Genomic DNA, 17,319 nt, shown 5'->3' on the forward strand with positions numbered 1-17,319 from the left:
ATTGAAAAGCAAATGTTTGTTTCAAAGAAAATCAACATCAAATTCGAAATAAATTGTTACTAAACATACTCTTTCTTCAAACTACAATTTCAAATTTTGAATAAATTGTGTTAACAAATTAAAATTTTAAATCAATTGTTCTAAATTTTGATGTTCATTTTCAAAAGATATTCATTACGGTGGTTCCCAGAATTTCAAATATTACGTTTAGGAAATGTTTTTCAACAGCTTGGGTACGCAAACGGGTTGCAACCGGACTTTGCCCTTGGGCCCTTTTGTCCCTTTCTCCAAATCTTGCATAAATCAAAAGGGTAAACTATTCCACAATCTGATAGTAAGAACATATTTGATTTGCTAATGTTTAATATATAAAATAAAAAAAACTGAAATCCCGACGACGACTATTGAAATTTCGAACGTCGGGAATTTGATTGACGGTATTTCGGTTGTCGGGCTTGCGATTGCCACCAAATGTTCATATATTAACATTGATTAATTAGTTTAAGAAACAGTATTTGCAAGTATTTCAAAGATATTTCAATACTTATATTTGTATGAATGTACTAAGAGTCCACAAATTAATACAAAACTGAAAAGTTTTAAACTAATTTTGTAACAATGGCGTCCATTAAGTTGTTGACATTTGACAGCGCCACGAAAGTTAAACAATATAAAATACGGATTGGTGATCATTAGCAAAAGTAACGAATTACAAAATAAGTTTATGTTCAATGATCAGAAATGTCTTAAATATTCAGAATTCAACTGTTTCGTAGATTTCGCTTATTATGACTAATTGAAAACAGATTACATAGATAGACTAATCCAATATATCTTCAACAAAGATTACCAAACAGGATTGAATAATGCTGATTTGCACAGTGTTAATTCTGTTCTTGAGCAATAATATTTATATCAGCATATGCACTTTAATTTAGCTTTGCTAGGTCCACACATTTTATTAAAATGGAGAGTTTTTTTTAATATAGAAATTTTGAAATAGAAATATGTAATTACGGCATTTACATACATAATGTCTGTTTTTGACCAGATAAAGAATATAATTCAATATTTAAATATAAAGTAAATTCAAATATACAGTTTTAATGTATACTTTTTGCGATGCATGGAAGATAACCATTTGAGGAACATGTCTTTGTAAATATATAGTTTATATGAAGTTAAATAAACAAGTAACATTATTGATTATTGATCTAACAATATCTTTTGTGTATAAATATTACTAATTCAAATATCTTCTAAAGAGCAGGAAACATAATTGTTGCCTGATTCTATTTAAATCAATATGCAACCAGTTGTTGCATATTTTTATTATACTATAGGCAAGTATAGGTTATAAAGCATTGTAACCATAGTGAATAATAGATATTTGGTATCTATAACGATTTGTAATACAATTATAGTGTATTCAATATTATGGAGAGTGCAGGTAATATAAATGATAAAATATTAATCCGAATATTAAATGAATGTTAAACCAATAGGTGATAATTTGAAGCGTAAAAAGAAGCAGTATTATTCACAGAAAAGGCAGCGGCGTTTCGAAATCACCGCAGGACTAAAGGGATTTCTATGCAGCTGCAATTTCAATGAAAGAGACTGTGTCAAGGAATCCTACAACCTTTTGAATAAATATGCGGACAAGTTGTACCCCCCTAAAGAGAAGGAGGAAGTTGATGAGGAGCAGGGTATCGAAGAAGAACTTTCTGCGGAAGTTGATAAACTGAAGAATGAAAGAGGAAATGAGGAAAGAAGATTCCAATACATTGACACTGGTGCTAAAAACCTTTTATTTATCAAGACTACATTGGATGAACCAATTGAAGTCACAAAGGAGATAGTTGATGATATTATAGCTGAAGGAAAACAACAGACAAGGTTTCTGATTCGCTTAGTGCCAGTTGAAACAACTTGCAAAGCTGTTGTAGGTGAAATTCGGGAAGCTCTAAAGCCTCTGTTAAAGAAGAACTTTGATAGTGGCCCAAAGACATTCTCCATAGTTTACAATCATAGATTCAACAACACCTTGAACAAGGAAGAAGTTATCAAGCTGGTGGCTGACGACGTCTTCGCAATAAGGGCAGATCACAAAGTCGACCTGAAAGGAGCTGAAACTAGTATAATCATTGAAATTATCAAAACGTTTGCATACCTCTCTGTAGTTCCCAATTATCTTAAGAATAAGAAACATAACTTGCATTTAATATGTAAACCAGAAGAAAATAAAGAATAAGAAAATTTCTTGTTTTTTTATATACGTAGTTTTATTAATAAAACTTATATACATAATTTTGTTGTAGGAACAAGGAAAAATAAATAATTATATATTTTTATATTGGCTCATATTTTTTTTTCAACAAATCTTATATACAGTATCTGAATTGTAAATGCAAATTAAACTATAATGAAAGTTCTTGCATTTCATTAAATGTTATGGGAAAAAAAAACGACAAAATAAAGGAAGAATAACTTAACATTAATGAAACAAAGAAAAACGCGAACATGTTGTATGTCGAATTTGGAAAACAATCAATCCTGTTATATTCTCTCAACATTTTCCCTCTGTATATTTCTATGACGGTGAAATAAAATATTATGTACATTTCAAAGAGAAATTAATCGAGTTGATGGGAAAGAGGAGAGGGTGAATATCTGTTGATTTAACAATCTTCATGTACCAATGACAATACACAATATTTCCTTTAACTATTTGAATCTGTAGTTCTTGGTGTTGTGGAAATTGTTTTTATGATGAAAATTTCTGCGGTTCCTGTGTCTTCCACCTGGATTGTAAAACTGCCTGTAGCTACTTTGGCCCCAATTTTTCGCATTGTGAAATTCCTAAATAATTGAGAAGAAATAAATCGTTAGCATGGTATACTTGTGCGTTTTGATCGAGTGATAAACTCACTTGTACTGGATTGTAGCCTGGATTGGATTTGAATGCACTATTGTTGTTTGTCTTCACATGTTTTACACGTCCGACGTCCATATCGGCATCTACTAATGCTCGTTTGCGGTCCTCTCGCCTCTCGTTAGCAATTTCTTTGTCCAATTTAGCTCTTGTACCGTTCCATGTAGACACAGGCTGCGAATAACCAGCATGCGACATCTTTAGTAATTCATTTACTGTAGTAGAATTACTACTACCACCAGTAGCCGTCTTTTGACCATCTCGTTTGGTGCTCGAGTTCGATGGGCTGTTCTCTTCCGTGGAAGAGGTAACCTTCCATTCACCGTTCGTTGCAGCTTTGGTAGATACTTTTTTGATATTATTTTTACTATTTCCGTTGCTGCCACCACTCTTCGCCACCACCTCCTCTTCATCTGAGCTCGTTTCTTCGTCATCTTCATCGTCGTCCTCGTAATCATACGGCACTAGCTTCGCGGGGTGGGCATTGGTTTGATTGCTGGACGACGTCGAAGTGACAACGACCGCATTCGATTGGCTAGAAGACGAACTCTTTGTTATTGTATTGTTTTTTTTGAGGGATGATTTTTGGGCTACCGATTGCCGTTGCAGCTGTAGAGGTGGCGACTTCCTCTTTTTTTCTTCCGCGGCATCAGACTCGCTTTCACTGGACGACGAGGAACTCTCACTCTTTTTTTTACCATTTGAAAGCACTCTTGAACTTGTCACTGTACCGTTTTGATCCTCCAACTTGATCATTTTGGCTGGAGGCAGCTCAGGTCCATACACTTTGTTATTACTATCACCGTGGCCGTTCACGTGCGGCTTGCATGGATTCGAACTGAGCCCTTTGCTCACATTGTTCGCAGGTTTATTTATTTTATTTATTGTCGTACCGTTTACAGTTTTCATAGGTGCCTTTTCCAATTCGTACATTAATATATACGCATTTGTAGAAAATACTGCCTGATGGGAAATTGGTCTCACCTAATAATCGAAAAGATCTAAGTTAGTTGAGAACCAAGATAAAACATTAAAATATACTACTCACCATGCTGTCATCGAATTGATAAAAGTTGCCGCACGGTACTTGTGCTACCGCAGTATAGTGACCACAGTTTACAGTGGGTCCCATATGGGTAACCATTGAAACAAGTCTATATACAAGAGGTGCATTTGGTCGATGTCTCGCATACCTACTCAACTCGAGTCTCTGCTTGAACTGAACAAATTTCGTAATTTTGTTATTCGTCACCGAGAATCGTTTGTACTGTATGCATAACACCATTGGTGCCCTCTCCAAAGAAAACTGCTTCGTCGCGTGAACCTTTAACGAAGCAAAATAAAAGAAATTACATGTTGCACATTATAAAAGGCTGCTAAAGTTCACATACCTTCTTTTTACAAGCTTCACAGTGGTATGAAGCTTCATCCAATTGCTCTTTTGCAAAATAAGCTTCAAGGGCATCGTCCAACGTTTGAGCTTTTCGAATATCTAACAGTAAATCTTGAAAATGTTGGAAAGTAGTACTCACATGACCACAATCCAAACAACGAACAGCCGAGCGCAAATAGCCGCCCAGGATTTGATTAAGAGGCGTCGTTTCTTTAATACGAGAATCGAATTGCGTATGATTCTTGAAACGATTCAAGTACGACTTTTCCATAGCCTCGACTAGGTACCGCATGAACTCGTGCGCATCTTCCTGTCTACCAGGTATCAGATTTCTGCACACTACTCGTAGTTTATTAAAAATTAGAAAAGGACGGATAGAATTATTATTGCGTTGCTGCGAGTCCTGGAGCGTCTTCCTCATTGCACACACAATACACAAGCCACCAGATTCCTCACATTCAGCCATGTGTTGTTTGTCAGAGACTAACCAATTAGCAAATGAAGGCACATGAAATAGAGCCTGTAGGGTAGAATTTAAATAGCATGTGTTTCCCATGTTCACCATGCCTGCACCCACAGCCCAGTCAGTGTTACTCCATCCCAATTGGACTGCAGTCAATGGGAACAATTCATGTTTAGCCATAGGCAGTGTTTCATCACTGCCCATATTATTGTTTGCAACAGAATTTTGTCCCTTGCCAGGCTTATTAATTCCATATTGGGAATCTGCTGACTTTAATACAATATATTTAGACTTCAATATATCTAGGACGGAACTCTGATAACTTCCCGCCGGCTCAAATTCTATATTAGATAGGAGAGCCTTCTTTGAGGAGCCAGCCAACTGGCTGTCCAGTCCATTCTCTAACGAGTTGGAGCCCTTCGAAAGTGCAGTTCGGAGAGCCGCATTCACGGGGTCCACGGTTGATGCCGGCATGATCTGCAGTACAAGAAAAACACATGTTGCATGAATATAATTAACAACAATCCGAATAATAGGCAACCACGCATACCCAATTTTCAATAAAAGGCGCCAAAAAAAATAATAAATGAATACATTAAAAACACGCTGCTGGCTACACGATAATTTCGAAATAAATCAACAAAATAGGCGGTAAATTTAATGCGTAATCAATGCGTTGAATTGAATTTGGTTTGGTGACCTCCCCCCACTGAAACCGTTCTTATATTGCCACATTTTTTCCTCGTCTCAACATAACCTGTTTGTAACCGAATTCTACAGAAACCGCGTGTTTTCGTAGATCCAAAAGCGAAGGAATAGTATATACATGTTTCAACAACTAAATCATCGCATACTGATTATGTACACATCGCATTTCGTAACCATGGAGAGCAGTTGTTAATTAGAAAAAAATGGCACCGGATCTAAAAAAAGGAAAGTAAATAGATGCGGTGTTTTCCCGGATCTGCGTGTATGGTTTTATATATTGATTCGTAGAAGATGATCATTTTTTTGGGGCACGTGCTTAGCCCGACCGAAGATTATACAAAATTCGCGCGCGCGTTCCTCCTAAACACAACTCTTGTACCTCATAGCATGCATGCAAGTATGTATGTATGAACGTGCCTGTGTGGCTCACACTTACCGTATTGTACTCCAAGTGGTATTATTATAATGCTATATCATCAGTAGATCGCATAGTTTGATCACTTTAAAGCCGTACGCGAACGTAGGTGCAACTGCTCTACGGATCGAGGGAAACGTACCGACGGTCCCAAAAAATTAAACATACAGAGAAGACAAATAATAACAAGACACTTTCTCTCACTCCTCCGCACTCTCCGCACCACTCGACGCTGTTGTCACATAAATGCTCTCTTTTTGCTTCACCGATACACACAAACCGCGCACACCGCAACGTTGCCAATTTTTGATGCGTATCCTATGGTTACCTACCCAACACTAAACGATCACTTAGGCAATCCACAAAACACACCTAATAAAACCAATTACTTTATAACAATTTTTAATTAAAACAATTGTAATTACCAGTTTAATTTCATTTAAACAAAAACAGCATCAGTCGAATAGAGAAATTCAGTTATAATCCGCTAGGTGCTGAATTGATGCGACCATCGAACCATCGTAATTACTTTAATAAATAAAAACTTAAACTAATCACAAGAATCATTAATGAATATATAAGAAATTAAGAAATTACTTACTAGATTATGTTACATATACATTAATTTTTATTGGTTTTAGCATAAAACTTAATTCAATAGCATTAAATTATGAATACAGTTATAGTTATATTATTTTCCACCAGGGGTCACATTAATGTAATCCCAATCTCTAATAATGTATGTATGTAATGTAATGTATGGTATATAGTAAATACTGGTAAAAAATATAAGGACCGACCGACCGATTTGTATACATTCATAAAAATTTACCGCCCCCATAAAATTCAAATTAACAAAAATACATAAGGATATTTGTAACTAGTTATAATTTTTGCAAAAGGACATAAGGCGGAAGACCTTATTATAATTGATGTTATTTTTGAAGAAATACAAACTTTAAAACCTCTCAAATTCTTTATTACGACTTGAGTGTTTTATTAAAATATATATCTTGTTTGTTGCCTGATGTTTAGTAATACTTCAATAAAACAGTGTAGTATTTATCTACTATTATCAAATACTGACGTAATAGCATTATAACGTCAACTCGTCATTTTTTATAGTGATGCAAATAATTGTGCGTGGGCCTTTTTAACGATAGCCTCTTTTGATTATTCTTGTAACATGTCCTTTATTCTTGTCATTATTTAACAATTATTTGAATCACCTACTTATGTATGTATTGCGTGATAATGTTTCCTATATTTATGTTTGAATGAATTAAGAAAAAGTCTTGAAATTAAATATCCACAATATTTATTTAATTAAACTACATAAGAGACAATTTAATAATAATAACTATACACATATCTATAATTAAATTATGTACATTTAAGTTTGTATTTGTATGCATTAAAATTTTAAATTATTTTAAAAATCTTAATCTAAAATAAAATAATATCACAATTTTGTTTCTTCTGGGAATGTACTCGCACAGTTAATATCAGAAATAAGGTAGAAAACAGACATAAGATAGAAATAGAGATCAAATTTAGTCTATGACTAGCTTGAGTTTTGGAAGCGTGACTAGATATTAATGAACTTAGGCTAGCTTCAGAACGGTGGGTTCATCCTTCAAAAACGTGCTGGAGCGTTGCATGCCACCAGCGGACGCCGCCATCGCCGATTTCTGTTTTTGATCCTCCTGCTGCTGCTGCTGTTGCTTCTTCTGAGTCCTAGTGGATGGTTTCTCTATTTTCCTTACGTTCGTCGCGCTAACGGCATTACGCTTGTTCAGCGGCTGCTCTTTTTTGGCCTCCTTTTTGATGTTGCTCGTAGATTTTGCAATGGGCTTCGGCTTTGGAGCAACAGAAGCGGAACGGTTGCGATTTGTTAGGTTGGACGTAGATGCAGATATGGGTTGCTTTATGTGACGGGGAGCGGACGCCTTGGCGGAGCTCGCCTGCGTCGGAAGGGTTAGGGTGCTAATTCTACGGGTGGTAGATGGACTCGGTGGGACTTGAGGAGCTTTCGCCGCTAAGAGCAAACTCCTCCTTAGGGATGGACTCGGATGAGCTTGGCTCGTAGCTGGACTGGAATTACGTGACGAATCTGATGAACTGGTCGTCTTACTTGAAACCATTCGAGGCAATCGGCTCGGTTCGTTTCTTTTGTTAACTTTCGGAGTCTCGTCCAGTTTGGCCAATTTCCTCACGTGATTCTTTAAGCTAGGGTCCATTTTACTCCATGATGGACATTTGTTAAGCTTGTGCGGTTTCAGCAGCAACCGCTTCTCAAAGTGTGCATGCAACCGTCCGATTAAGTCTAATACTAAGTCTGATGCAGAGTCCTTGTACTTGTTGATCATATTGTGAGTTCTAATAAATATATTGCACTCCTGCTCTAAGTTTAATCCTTCTGCTGAACTCAGCATAATTTCTTCTACTGTTCCAATACTAACAAAGTCAACATCCAGCAACGTGACCATTACACCAACATAATGTTGGCTTATGAACAACTTGCACTGCTGGGCCAATTGAAGGCCCAATTGGATGACGGACTCTGCCCACTTTAACGTGGGCAACGACGTTAACAGTCTATCACACGACAGGTGTGTAGTAAGTACATTATCGCATGTTAAGTAAATTACGTGCTGCTGATAGCATTTTTCCTTCAATTCCTTAGGTAATTGAGCGAAAGCACGATTTGGCCATATTTTTAAGTAATGCAACGTTATCCATTTCAAACATTTTAAGTAGAGCTCGTCTAGGCCATAAGCTGCAGACAACGGCAACACCTACAATTGACAACATATAGATTATGACATTTTACACTTTTTCCAATCAACAAACCTCTAAGACTCCAGTTAGGCAACCAGGACATGGCGAGTGAAACTGATGGCAGTGCCGGGATTTTAAAGCATGCGCCACTACCTCCTTAAGACCTTCCAGACTCAGCATATCAGCCAAAGAGGCGAGTTCGACCAGGCTTATGGAATCCGGCACGTGGCTTGCTCCACTATAAATGTGGCAGAGAGCGAAATGCACAGCGTCATAGCTAAATCCCTCGATGGTCAAGGAGCGGCCCCTCAAAGTGCCAGCGAAATATTGGCAACGTGAAATTAGTATGCATCGATGTGCACGGATCACCCTTGGAGGACTGCCCACGTGCAACACGGTGTCAGTATCCGTTTCCTCCAGAAACATTCGCAGCAGATCGGTTCCCAGCCTTCTCTGACATGTGGATGTTTGCGAGCCTACGAGATTTGATAGTTTCCAATTACATCACAGATGAAACATTAAATTATTTATTCGTGATATGCATTGTGGATATTGTGATCCGCATATCAATGCAAATTGTGTGCCATTATTGCTACGTGATATTCAAATCCTACAACTCACAATAGAGAACAACATTTATGCTATGCACAATATATTTTGCTACATGAAGTTATTTATAATTAAAAAAACTAAAAATAACAATGCATACAATTTGCAAACAACCCATAGATTTAAAATAACAATCTGTTGAACTATACTAAATCACACAACATGCATACAAAAATGATGGAAATTATACAACGCGATAGAACACGAAAAAATATCAAAAACATGCACATTACATTCATTCAAACCATTAAAATCTACCTATATATTTAAAGCAAATGATGTCATTTGATTAATTATATAATCAACAAAGACCTTTAAATGTAGAATTTATAGTTTTTGTATTAACTATTATATGAACATATTTTTGCTAAAGCATATTTTGAATTATATGATTAATAAATTAATCACAAATGATGCCATATATTTATGTTAATCAAATATTTTTTAAAATGTGTAAATTAAAATTACCTGTGCTTTCAACCAAAGAGCTGGTATTATCAGGTTCAAGTGGTCTTGGTGCAACTCTGTAACCCCCTGATCTTGACATAAGCAAAGGACTTTCCACCCAAGAACTCTCTGGAATGGATTTACTCATTCTTGGCACATATTCACTGCAGCTCTGGGGAACCTCAGCTTCTACTTTTGGTTTAGCTGTCATCAAATCAGATAGTCGAACAAACTGAAAAGATTGAGATTGGGGTGATTCTGCATAAATAATTTGGTGAGTTTTACCTTGGTAGTTGTTTCTTCTGCAGGTTCAGCTGCTGCTTTTGGTGGATCTGCATTAGCTGCTGTAGAATTTAAACTTTCCAAATCAACCTCACCAATATCACTGCCATTCTCAGAACCTGTATCATCAGCATTCTTTACTCTCATAACTTGTCTGTTGGAGGCACGTCTTCTATGGTTCAGTAATCTACTTGGCACTCCTTTCTTCTTGGGGGCTTCAAAGTCAATTACCATGGAGAAGATATTTTTTGTGGTAAAATCTGAAGTGTTTGAAACAGTCTCATTGGATTCCTCCTCTCCAACTTGACTGAGATCCACATAAAAACCCAAAGATGGTTTTGAGGCTGAATCTAGTTTCTCTTCTTCAAAGTTTACAATTGAGTTGAATGGAGTGTCTGTTGGAGTGTCTTCAGAGGGTAGCTGCAGCATCCTGCTGTACTGTGGCATGGAGGTTTGAAATAAGAGGGAGCCCTGTCTTCGTTCGTCGTTCTTCTTTTGATCATCCATGACTTCTTCCTCATCCTGCAGACTAGATGCATCAATGAAACAGTGGGCCCCATTCAGTAGTTGCTCATTGTGCCTCTCCTTCTGCTCCTTGGTGCGACTTCTCCTTTGCTCCTCATCACTTCCAAGGCCCGAATCCATTTTAATCATCCGCGTTCTTCCGTCCGATTATCTTCATCGCTTTCTTAACACTGCCATCGGCTTCGGTTTTCTGAAGGCCACACCACACACACAGCTCTCGTATGTTATTTGTTATTGTCCCCCACGGTTGTTCATTTATTTTGACATTTCACATGCATTGACATTGACGAGAGAGAAACTGGAATGAAGTTAGGATCACTAAATCACGTATGAAATCCCTTCCAAATTTGGCCAAACTACATAATGAGCACATAAAAAGAAAACAACAACCGTCAACAATTGACCTTCGATTTATAAATAGTAATTATTCATAATTATAGGAAGGACCGAGAGGAATACGAGAAAAATAAGCAAACACTGCAAATTATTTTTTAATAGCTTTGAACCCAATATGGTGCTGACCATAAAACGATAACAATAAACCATAAATAGACCAAACAATACCTTCCTCAAAGCTATTTCTCTTTGAAGAGTAAATGTTTATTAACTTACCTTACTATTGTTAAGCGAACAAACAAACAAACAGTCTTAGGTTAATTATCGATCGCCCATTTCATATAAGTACTGTCCTAGTACCTTTTTGAAACTGCCAATCCTCAATCTTGATTATCTAATTGTGATTGATGATCTCAAGTAGTGGGAATCCAAAAATTTGCATAAATTTTCCATTGCCATAGCAATAAACTTTCTATTTTATTTAGCGATTATATTAATTAAATTAGCAAGTAATAATAATAATAAAAAAACATCTATTCGGATAGCACTTTTTGAAGTAAGCTATTTTTAAATTCAAACTATGCGGCTTTGGATATACAAAAAAATAAATACAAAACTATGCTTAATCTGTATTTGCAGATGTCGCTTCGTTCGGCTTATTCGATCTACCAATAATAAGCTTAAACTTGTCAAATAATAACGTAACCTGAAATTTGTTGCTGAATTACGTGTAAATCTGTTTAAAATGTTTACCTTTTTCTTATTTACGATATTAGCAATAACCGTAGTAAGCTACCAATAAAATGCACGTCTTATTAAAACTAATTTTAATTCATTTTAGCCTTCTATCAAATCGGAATTGTCCACTGATGATTGTTGGTCTTTGGGTATCAATAAAGCAAATTTGTTATGTTCATCCTGTGATCAACTGCCAAAGTTCAATTTGGAATTCTTAAAGTAACATTTACATTGTTTCTATTGATTTGTATTCAAAATTGTTTTTTTTTTAGGGATCATTGCAAAGAATGTTGTCATGCAGATGATGCAAGCAATGCAGACAAAGTTTATGCCAAAGCAATTCTGGAGGTGTGCACCTGCAAGTTTGGAGCTTACCCCCAAATCCAAGCCTTCATCAAGAGTGATAAGCCTGCTAAATTCAGTAACCTGCAGATCAAGTATGTGAGAGGTTTAGACCCAATAATCAAATTATTCGATAAGGATGGACATCTTAAGGAGACAGTGGCAATTGAGAAGTGGAACACTGATTCTGTTGAGGAATTCCTTAACACCCATTTACAAAACAACGAAGAGCATGATTATTTAAGAACAAATATGATTTAGAAGTATTTATTAAAATTATTTTAACGTCACAATACCATCTTTAATTTCAACTGTATCCAGTGATTCCAGTTTCTTGTTGAACTTCTCCTCTTTCCCTGATTGTTTCAAATATGCCTTGAGCACTGCTTTTCTCAGTTTAGCAACTGACATGTTTTCCTTGCCTTTGAGTTCTTTGAATATTTGCGTTTCAAATGAAAACTTTCCACCCTCTGAAACACCATTCTCTTCTGGTGCCTCCTCTGATTTTCCATTTTCAACAACTTCAGGTTCAATTTTTGCTTTCTTGCTTGTAGCCTCTGACTTGGCTGCTTCTTCAGCTTTCCTCTTGGTTGCTTCACTTTTCTGCTCTAACCATTTCTTCTTGTAATTATCAATAACATTCCATGCAGCTTCAATATTATGTTTGGGAACTCTTCCACCTAATGAGGAGAATACAAAATTCTGCAAATAAAAGAAATTAAAAATGTTTTGAATGAAACATTTAAATAATGAATTTACCATAAATGGTTTCTGTTTCATTGGCAAATTGTTATTAACTAAAATTTTGTCTAAAACATTTCTTAAATCTTTTGAGAGTTTGGTGTCATTGTCTATGGAATTCCTGATCATGTCCATCCATTCCTGCTGTTTCTGCTCTCCCTTTGGGATCTCACTCTGTTTAATACTAGAACCTTTTGCTGAATACCTATCAGCTTCACTCACACACCTGATATGTTCTCCATAAGCATCACCACTAAAAAACAAACAAATGAAATTATGATTTACTAATTACACACCAGTTAGAAACTTACAGAAAATCTTTATGGCAATCAACACATGTTAAATTTTTGCCTCTTTTACAAGAGAATTGATAATGCTTCTCTACTTTTGGTTTCTGCAAACTCTCGCCACAATTGTTACATGTAAAAACGACCATTTTCGTCAATCAATTTGTATTTGGAGAATACAAGATATTTATAACAACCAAACCAGAAGCCACAGCAATAAGGCTGCAACCAGCTACAACCGCTATACTACACGAGTTATTTTTTAGGTTATATTATCGATAACCTATGTTTATATTTGAAGTTAAGGCTGGTTATGGAATAATGCTTGATTGGTTGCCTTCTTAAACTTAAGTTTTGTATAAATTATTTTAAATTGGTTTTTATTTTTCTTCATTGTAGTTTCTTTTTAAGAACTCAATCTTATAACTCACAAGCATTTATTAACAAATGTGTGTTAACTACTGAAGATTATTTATAACAAATTTTAAAATCACTTGAAATTGTCTTTTTGTTCATCAATCAAGGAGAACATTTTAAAATCTGAAACTTACATACTTACCTTATTGTAAAACTCATTGAATTTGATAAACAAATCATGTAATAAATAGATTTTTTATAATAAAAACAAAATTGTAAGTTTATTACAAAACAAAAACGACTCTTAATAAACTCTGAAATGATCAAGAAAATAGATATGTAATAATTGTTACGATTAGTATATAATATTAGTCCATCCGATATAGCTCTATAGGTTTCTATTCCTACGCTTAGCATAAAGAACCTGCAAATACATAACAATTGCATAAAAAAAGAAGAAACAAAGAAGTAGCGTTCTTTTATATAGGATCTCGTTAGGAAGGTAGTTCATATTTATTATACATACACAACGCCTTTGTTTTAAGAGGATAACAGTGGAGCGAGAGTTGATGTGTTTGAAAGAAAAAGTGAATTAGATATTTTGCTGTGTGGTTATTTTTATTTTATTTTTTTTGATTTATGTACGTTTATTTTCACTTCAATAGATATATTTTTTGATTTCAATTGACATACAGTACAATAAGCTCATTGTGATGAAGGATTCAGTATATATATTCGTAGATGAAAGAAGGTAAATGAAAGTCGAATTGATAACTGAAAATGCGCAATTGGAGTGTATCTGTGTGTGTTTCTGTGTCTTTTGTTTTAGTAGATATTGAAAACAGCGAAACGAACATGAATTGCGTGCGTTTATGATAAACTTAAAAATCATTTGTATCATTATATTCTTTTAGCTTTACACTTTGTATATATATAAGATTTGTTTTTTTTTTGTATAAATATATATGTTTATAAAATATGTAGAAATATAAATATAGTACTTTTTTTATAATATTATTAAAAACTTGCAATGTAACTCTTTCAAATCATATTTGTACGTGGAACAGAATAAAATTTGATAACGCAATGGGTGTATATTTGATAATGTTTTCTTATTAAATTAAATTATTGACTTCCGTTTAATTGCAAATTAATGGTTTGATTGTTACAAAACGCTTTATATTTGTAATAAATAGTTTTTTTTTGTTGTTTGTTTTTTTTAAAGTGTGTTGAAAGGAATTTGAAAACACTCTACGCTTTTTGTTGTTTGGGTAATAAGATATGTTTTGTTATAGTAGATAGTTTTCAATAGTGGATAAGTTCCTATTGTGTGTGTTAAAAAGACAAATAGTTAGTGAGAATCCTTTTTTAGGCAAGCAGGGACGGGGGGCAACATCAATATTTCTGTTCATTAAATCTATCTAAGTTATGTTTGAAACAAATCGGACCAATCCAAATGAAAATTATTTTCAATATTTCGATAAATTATTATTATGTTGTTGTTTTTTTTTGTTGTTCTTGCATGGGATTGTCTACTGAGCGTTGTTAAGGAATGTAATAAACAAGAACGCGTCAAAATTTGCATGGAATTGCAATGGATTGGTCTAATTTATGATATTATATATATATATATGTAGTATAACATCGAAAAATCTAATTTTTCCCATAGAAAAGTTAGTATGTATATATGTATACAGATTTGTTTGAAGAAAGTGGTAAATGACACCTAAAATGACCTTTTTGGTTGATTCAGTATTTGGCAAAACGCAACCTTTGCTTACGGACGAATTCCATGGCCAATCGATCAGTTGCTCTCGATTCTAGGATCTGCAGAATCGGTTGATCTGGAAAAGAAAATTTAAAAAGTTTAAAATTTACATTTTTTTAAATTATTGATATTTTTATTTCTATCGAAGTTTCAATATTGATATAATGTAAGTTATGTGTATTAATTGCACTTACTCTTTTGATGCTGTTGCATTAAGATGAGATCAACTGGTTTGAGGCCATGGAAATTGTCGACACCTAGACCAGTATCTGCGACACCTGGAATGTTACCAAGAGCGAGGAAAGCCTCTCCGGCAAAGTCGTTAGCCGTTAAGACATCGTGATCCATGACGGTGAACGCAATCATTGCGCCAGTGGATCTGCATTGTTCCAGCGTAACGCTGAATTCAAAGCATTCATCAAAAATCGGATGAAGGGTCTTCTTGTGGACGTTCGTTTGTTGTTCGTTGCAGTGCGGAAACACGCGGAACGGTAATAATTCGATTATGACGAACGGATCGCTGAAGCCATTAGGATCCAATGGTATTATATCCCGTGCATGCAAAACCTTAATCAAAAGCCATTTAGTAGGAATTCGAAGAGTAAAGAATTGAATGAGAATACCTCGACACAAAGGGAATCGTGGTTGAAGTAGGCTCGAACCGCCAATGCACCGTACTGCCCGTTGATCGTGCTCAATTGTTCTTGGAGCCTTTGGTTGTAGAAAATCTCAATCAAAGAATCGGTGTCGGTACGGTGGTACTGAAGCCTCTGCTCGACGTGATAGAAGCCTTCAGAATGTAACGATTCCATGGCCAAACCTTGACCATCTGCGTAGAAGAACTCTACCATCAGCTCCAGAGCGGCATGCAGACGTTCGTGGAACATTGCAGGCATCTCCTCTCCATTTGCTCCACCATCCATTTGCCGATTCAATTCGCCCAAAGTGTATTCCCACACCTGCACATAATGAATAAATAACACTCCTTTTCAACTAGAATAATCATTTACCTCGTAAAGAACTCGTTGGAAGTTCTGCGGCAATAGCGACACATTCAAGCTGACCAAATTGCTGTGAAGATAATCGAAGAGTGGCTCCACCGCTTGATTAGTGGGGAGCGTGTCCGGTGACCAAGCCAGATGGAACATGGCCTTTCGCAACGCTTCCTGCATTTGCGGACCAATTCTCTGCAGAATGTCCATCACGCGTAACTGCAATTGGCTCAAAGTGCTTTCCAATTGATTCGTCAGAGTGGCCGATTGCGTTTCCGGCGCCAGAGATTCCAACGTGATGAAATCAAAGTAATTTTCTGCAAATCGATAATCGTTATTTCGTTTCGCATTGTCCGCATCTACTAAAACTTACCAAGCAAGGAAATGAATTTGAAAACGTATTCGATATTGTTAACGGAAATGCACATTTCGTCGGACAGTTTGAACGGTCCGAGCCTTTCGAAATACGCGTTCTCCACCAGTGTTCTGTAAATCATGTCCACGTAAAGAAGGGAAGCGGAACAAATGCAATCTAGAAGTTGGGATAGAAGTGGGATGGAATGCGCCTTAGGCCATTGAAGCAATCGCCAGAAATCCCTTAATTGACAGAACATTGCGACCACGTCGACCGCAGATGTACTGTGCTTTACGAATTTCTCCCCGACGCACGGCCTTTGAAGTTCGACAGAGGCTCGTACTCTTTGCAAGGCTTTTCCTTTGCACACATTCAACCAACAGCTGACCGATGGTTCAAACCATTCGTAGCACTTCGGTAGAAGCAGCTTGTGGTCACCACCGGATGGCAGATGCTGATTGAAAGATCCAAGATCTTTGACCTCCATATACACCGCAAAAATCAAACGGGTGTACGTCACGCTGATGTGGTCCCCTTGATCCAAGAAAGCGATAACCTCATCCGCCAACAGTTTATCTAATTGCTTGAATACAACGCTGAAATACGGAATACCATTTGTGCCTTCGAAGAGTGGATGGTAATGCGAGAGGCCGTGTTCCAAGTGGACGTAAACTTCGGCGCAGAACTCGACGAATGCATTATCATATTCATCCACCTTAACGATGCTGCTTTTCAGATTTCCAAACCATTCCGGAGTCCCCTTGCGGATGGCTGCTACGATCTCTCCGCGAATTTCCTTGTTAAATGGACAGCATTTCCAAAACGCTTTCTATCAAATCAAATAA

General features: G+C 36.1%; 6 protein-coding genes across 9 annotated transcripts in view; 2 read left to right on the forward strand and 4 right to left on the reverse strand.

Moving 5' to 3' along the window:
- Positions 1–1,268: 1,268 nt before the first annotated feature.
- Positions 1,269–2,274, forward strand: LOC108564479 (THUMP domain-containing protein 1 homolog). The gene is made up of 2 exons (XM_017923540.1): positions 1,269–1,450; positions 1,506–2,274. The coding sequence occupies exons 1-2, from the start codon at positions 1,438–1,440 to the stop codon at positions 2,252–2,254; spliced, it is 762 nt and encodes a 253-aa protein (XP_017779029.1). The 5' UTR covers positions 1,269–1,437; the 3' UTR covers positions 2,255–2,274.
- A 72-nt stretch (positions 2,275–2,346) lies between these two features.
- LOC108564500 (ubiquitin carboxyl-terminal hydrolase 36) lies at positions 2,347–6,168 on the reverse strand. Its single transcript, XM_017923572.1, has 5 exons — positions 5,936–6,168; positions 4,327–5,268; positions 3,984–4,259; positions 2,933–3,919; positions 2,347–2,862 (listed from the first exon to the last, which is right to left on the reverse strand). Exons 2-5 carry the CDS (start codon positions 5,263–5,265, stop codon positions 2,728–2,730), a joined length of 2,337 nt encoding a protein of 778 aa, XP_017779061.1. The 5' UTR covers positions 5,266–5,268; positions 5,936–6,168; the 3' UTR covers positions 2,347–2,727.
- A 1,160-nt stretch (positions 6,169–7,328) lies between these two features.
- LOC108564495 lies at positions 7,329–11,348 on the reverse strand. Of its 2 annotated transcripts, none has more exons than XM_017923564.1 (5): positions 11,171–11,348; positions 10,037–10,856; positions 9,773–9,983; positions 8,768–9,171; positions 7,329–8,712 (listed from the first exon to the last, which is right to left on the reverse strand). In XM_017923564.1, exons 2-5 carry the CDS (start codon positions 10,685–10,687, stop codon positions 7,519–7,521), a joined length of 2,460 nt encoding a protein of 819 aa, XP_017779053.1. In that variant the 5' UTR covers positions 10,688–10,856; positions 11,171–11,348; the 3' UTR covers positions 7,329–7,518. The 2 variants fall into 2 exon arrangements, with proteins under 2 accessions (XP_017779053.1, XP_017779054.1); XM_017923565.1 differs by having other exon boundaries at positions 11,255–11,343.
- A 214-nt stretch (positions 11,349–11,562) lies between these two features.
- Positions 11,563–12,267, forward strand: LOC108564498 (15 kDa selenoprotein). 2 transcript variants are annotated; one of them, XM_017923567.1, is made up of 3 exons: positions 11,563–11,681; positions 11,736–11,851; positions 11,905–12,267. In XM_017923567.1, the coding sequence occupies exons 1-3, from the start codon at positions 11,640–11,642 to the stop codon at positions 12,233–12,235; spliced, it is 489 nt and encodes a 162-aa protein (XP_017779056.1). In that variant the 5' UTR covers positions 11,563–11,639; the 3' UTR covers positions 12,236–12,267. The 2 variants fall into 2 exon arrangements, with proteins under 2 accessions (XP_017779056.1, XP_017779057.1); XM_017923568.1 differs by having other exon boundaries at positions 11,563–11,678.
- Positions 12,228–13,282, reverse strand: LOC108564496 (uncharacterized protein C16C10.8). The gene is made up of 3 exons (XM_017923566.1): positions 13,027–13,282; positions 12,734–12,968; positions 12,228–12,676 (listed from the first exon to the last, which is right to left on the reverse strand). Exons 1-3 carry the CDS (start codon positions 13,149–13,151, stop codon positions 12,251–12,253), a joined length of 786 nt encoding a protein of 261 aa, XP_017779055.1. The 5' UTR covers positions 13,152–13,282; the 3' UTR covers positions 12,228–12,250.
- Positions 13,283–14,471: 1,189 nt separating this feature from the next.
- Positions 14,472–17,319, reverse strand: part of LOC108564499 (BAI1-associated protein 3) — a 43,585-nt gene continuing 40,737 nt past the window's right edge. For both annotated transcript variants that reach the window (XM_017923570.1, XM_017923569.1), the window contains exons 7-11: positions 16,493–17,303; positions 16,138–16,436; positions 15,751–16,086; positions 15,322–15,694; positions 14,472–15,203 (exon numbers count right to left, since the gene is read on the reverse strand). In XM_017923570.1, the coding sequence (XP_017779059.1) occupies positions 15,109–15,203; positions 15,322–15,694; positions 15,751–16,086; positions 16,138–16,436; positions 16,493–17,303 (1,914 nt within the window). In that variant the 3' untranslated portion in view covers positions 14,472–15,108. The remainder of the gene's footprint in view (positions 15,204–15,321; positions 15,695–15,750; positions 16,087–16,137; positions 16,437–16,492; positions 17,304–17,319) is intronic.

Source organism: Nicrophorus vespilloides, unplaced genomic scaffold (assembly GCF_001412225.1).
Source record: "Nicrophorus vespilloides isolate i.1.1-1 unplaced genomic scaffold, Nicve_v1.0, whole genome shotgun sequence".
NCBI classification, from domain to species: domain Eukaryota; kingdom Metazoa; phylum Arthropoda; class Insecta; order Coleoptera; family Silphidae; genus Nicrophorus; species Nicrophorus vespilloides.

Coding starts and splice junctions, on each gene's coding strand:
- LOC108564500 (XM_017923572.1), bottom strand. CDS start 5,265: ATGCCGGCATCAACCGTGGACCCCGTGAATGCGGCTCTCCGAACTGCA. Junction 4,260..4,326: donor GTGAAGCTTGTAAAAAGAAG/GTATGTGAACTT, acceptor GCTTCGTTAAAG/GTTCACGCGACGAAGCAGTT. Junction 3,920..3,983: donor ATCAATTCGATGACAGCATG/GTGAGTAGTATA, acceptor TTCGATTATTAG/GTGAGACCAATTTCCCATCA.
- LOC108564495 (XM_017923564.1), bottom strand. CDS start 10,687: ATGATTAAAATGGATTCGGGCCTTGGAAGTGATGAGGAGCAAAGGAGA. Junction 9,984..10,036: donor CAGAAGAAACAACTACCAAG/GTAAAACTCACC, acceptor CAATCTTTTCAG/TTTGTTCGACTATCTGATTT. Junction 8,713..8,767: donor GCCTAACTGGAGTCTTAGAG/GTTTGTTGATTG, acceptor TGTCAATTGTAG/GTGTTGCCGTTGTCTGCAGC.
- LOC108564498 (XM_017923567.1), top strand. CDS start 11,640: ATGTTTACCTTTTTCTTATTTACGATATTAGCAATAACCGTA. Junction 11,682..11,735: donor CGATATTAGCAATAACCGTA/GTAAGCTACCAA, acceptor AATTCATTTTAG/CCTTCTATCAAATCGGAATT. Junction 11,852..11,904: donor TTCAATTTGGAATTCTTAAA/GTAACATTTACA, acceptor TTTTTTTTTTAG/GGATCATTGCAAAGAATGTT.
- LOC108564496 (XM_017923566.1), bottom strand. CDS start 13,151: ATGGTCGTTTTTACATGTAACAATTGTGGCGAGAGTTTGCAGAAACCA. Junction 12,969..13,026: donor GATTGCCATAAAGATTTTCT/GTAAGTTTCTAA, acceptor TTTGTTTTTTAG/TGGTGATGCTTATGGAGAAC. Junction 12,677..12,733: donor TGAAACAGAAACCATTTATG/GTAAATTCATTA, acceptor TTTTATTTGCAG/AATTTTGTATTCTCCTCATT.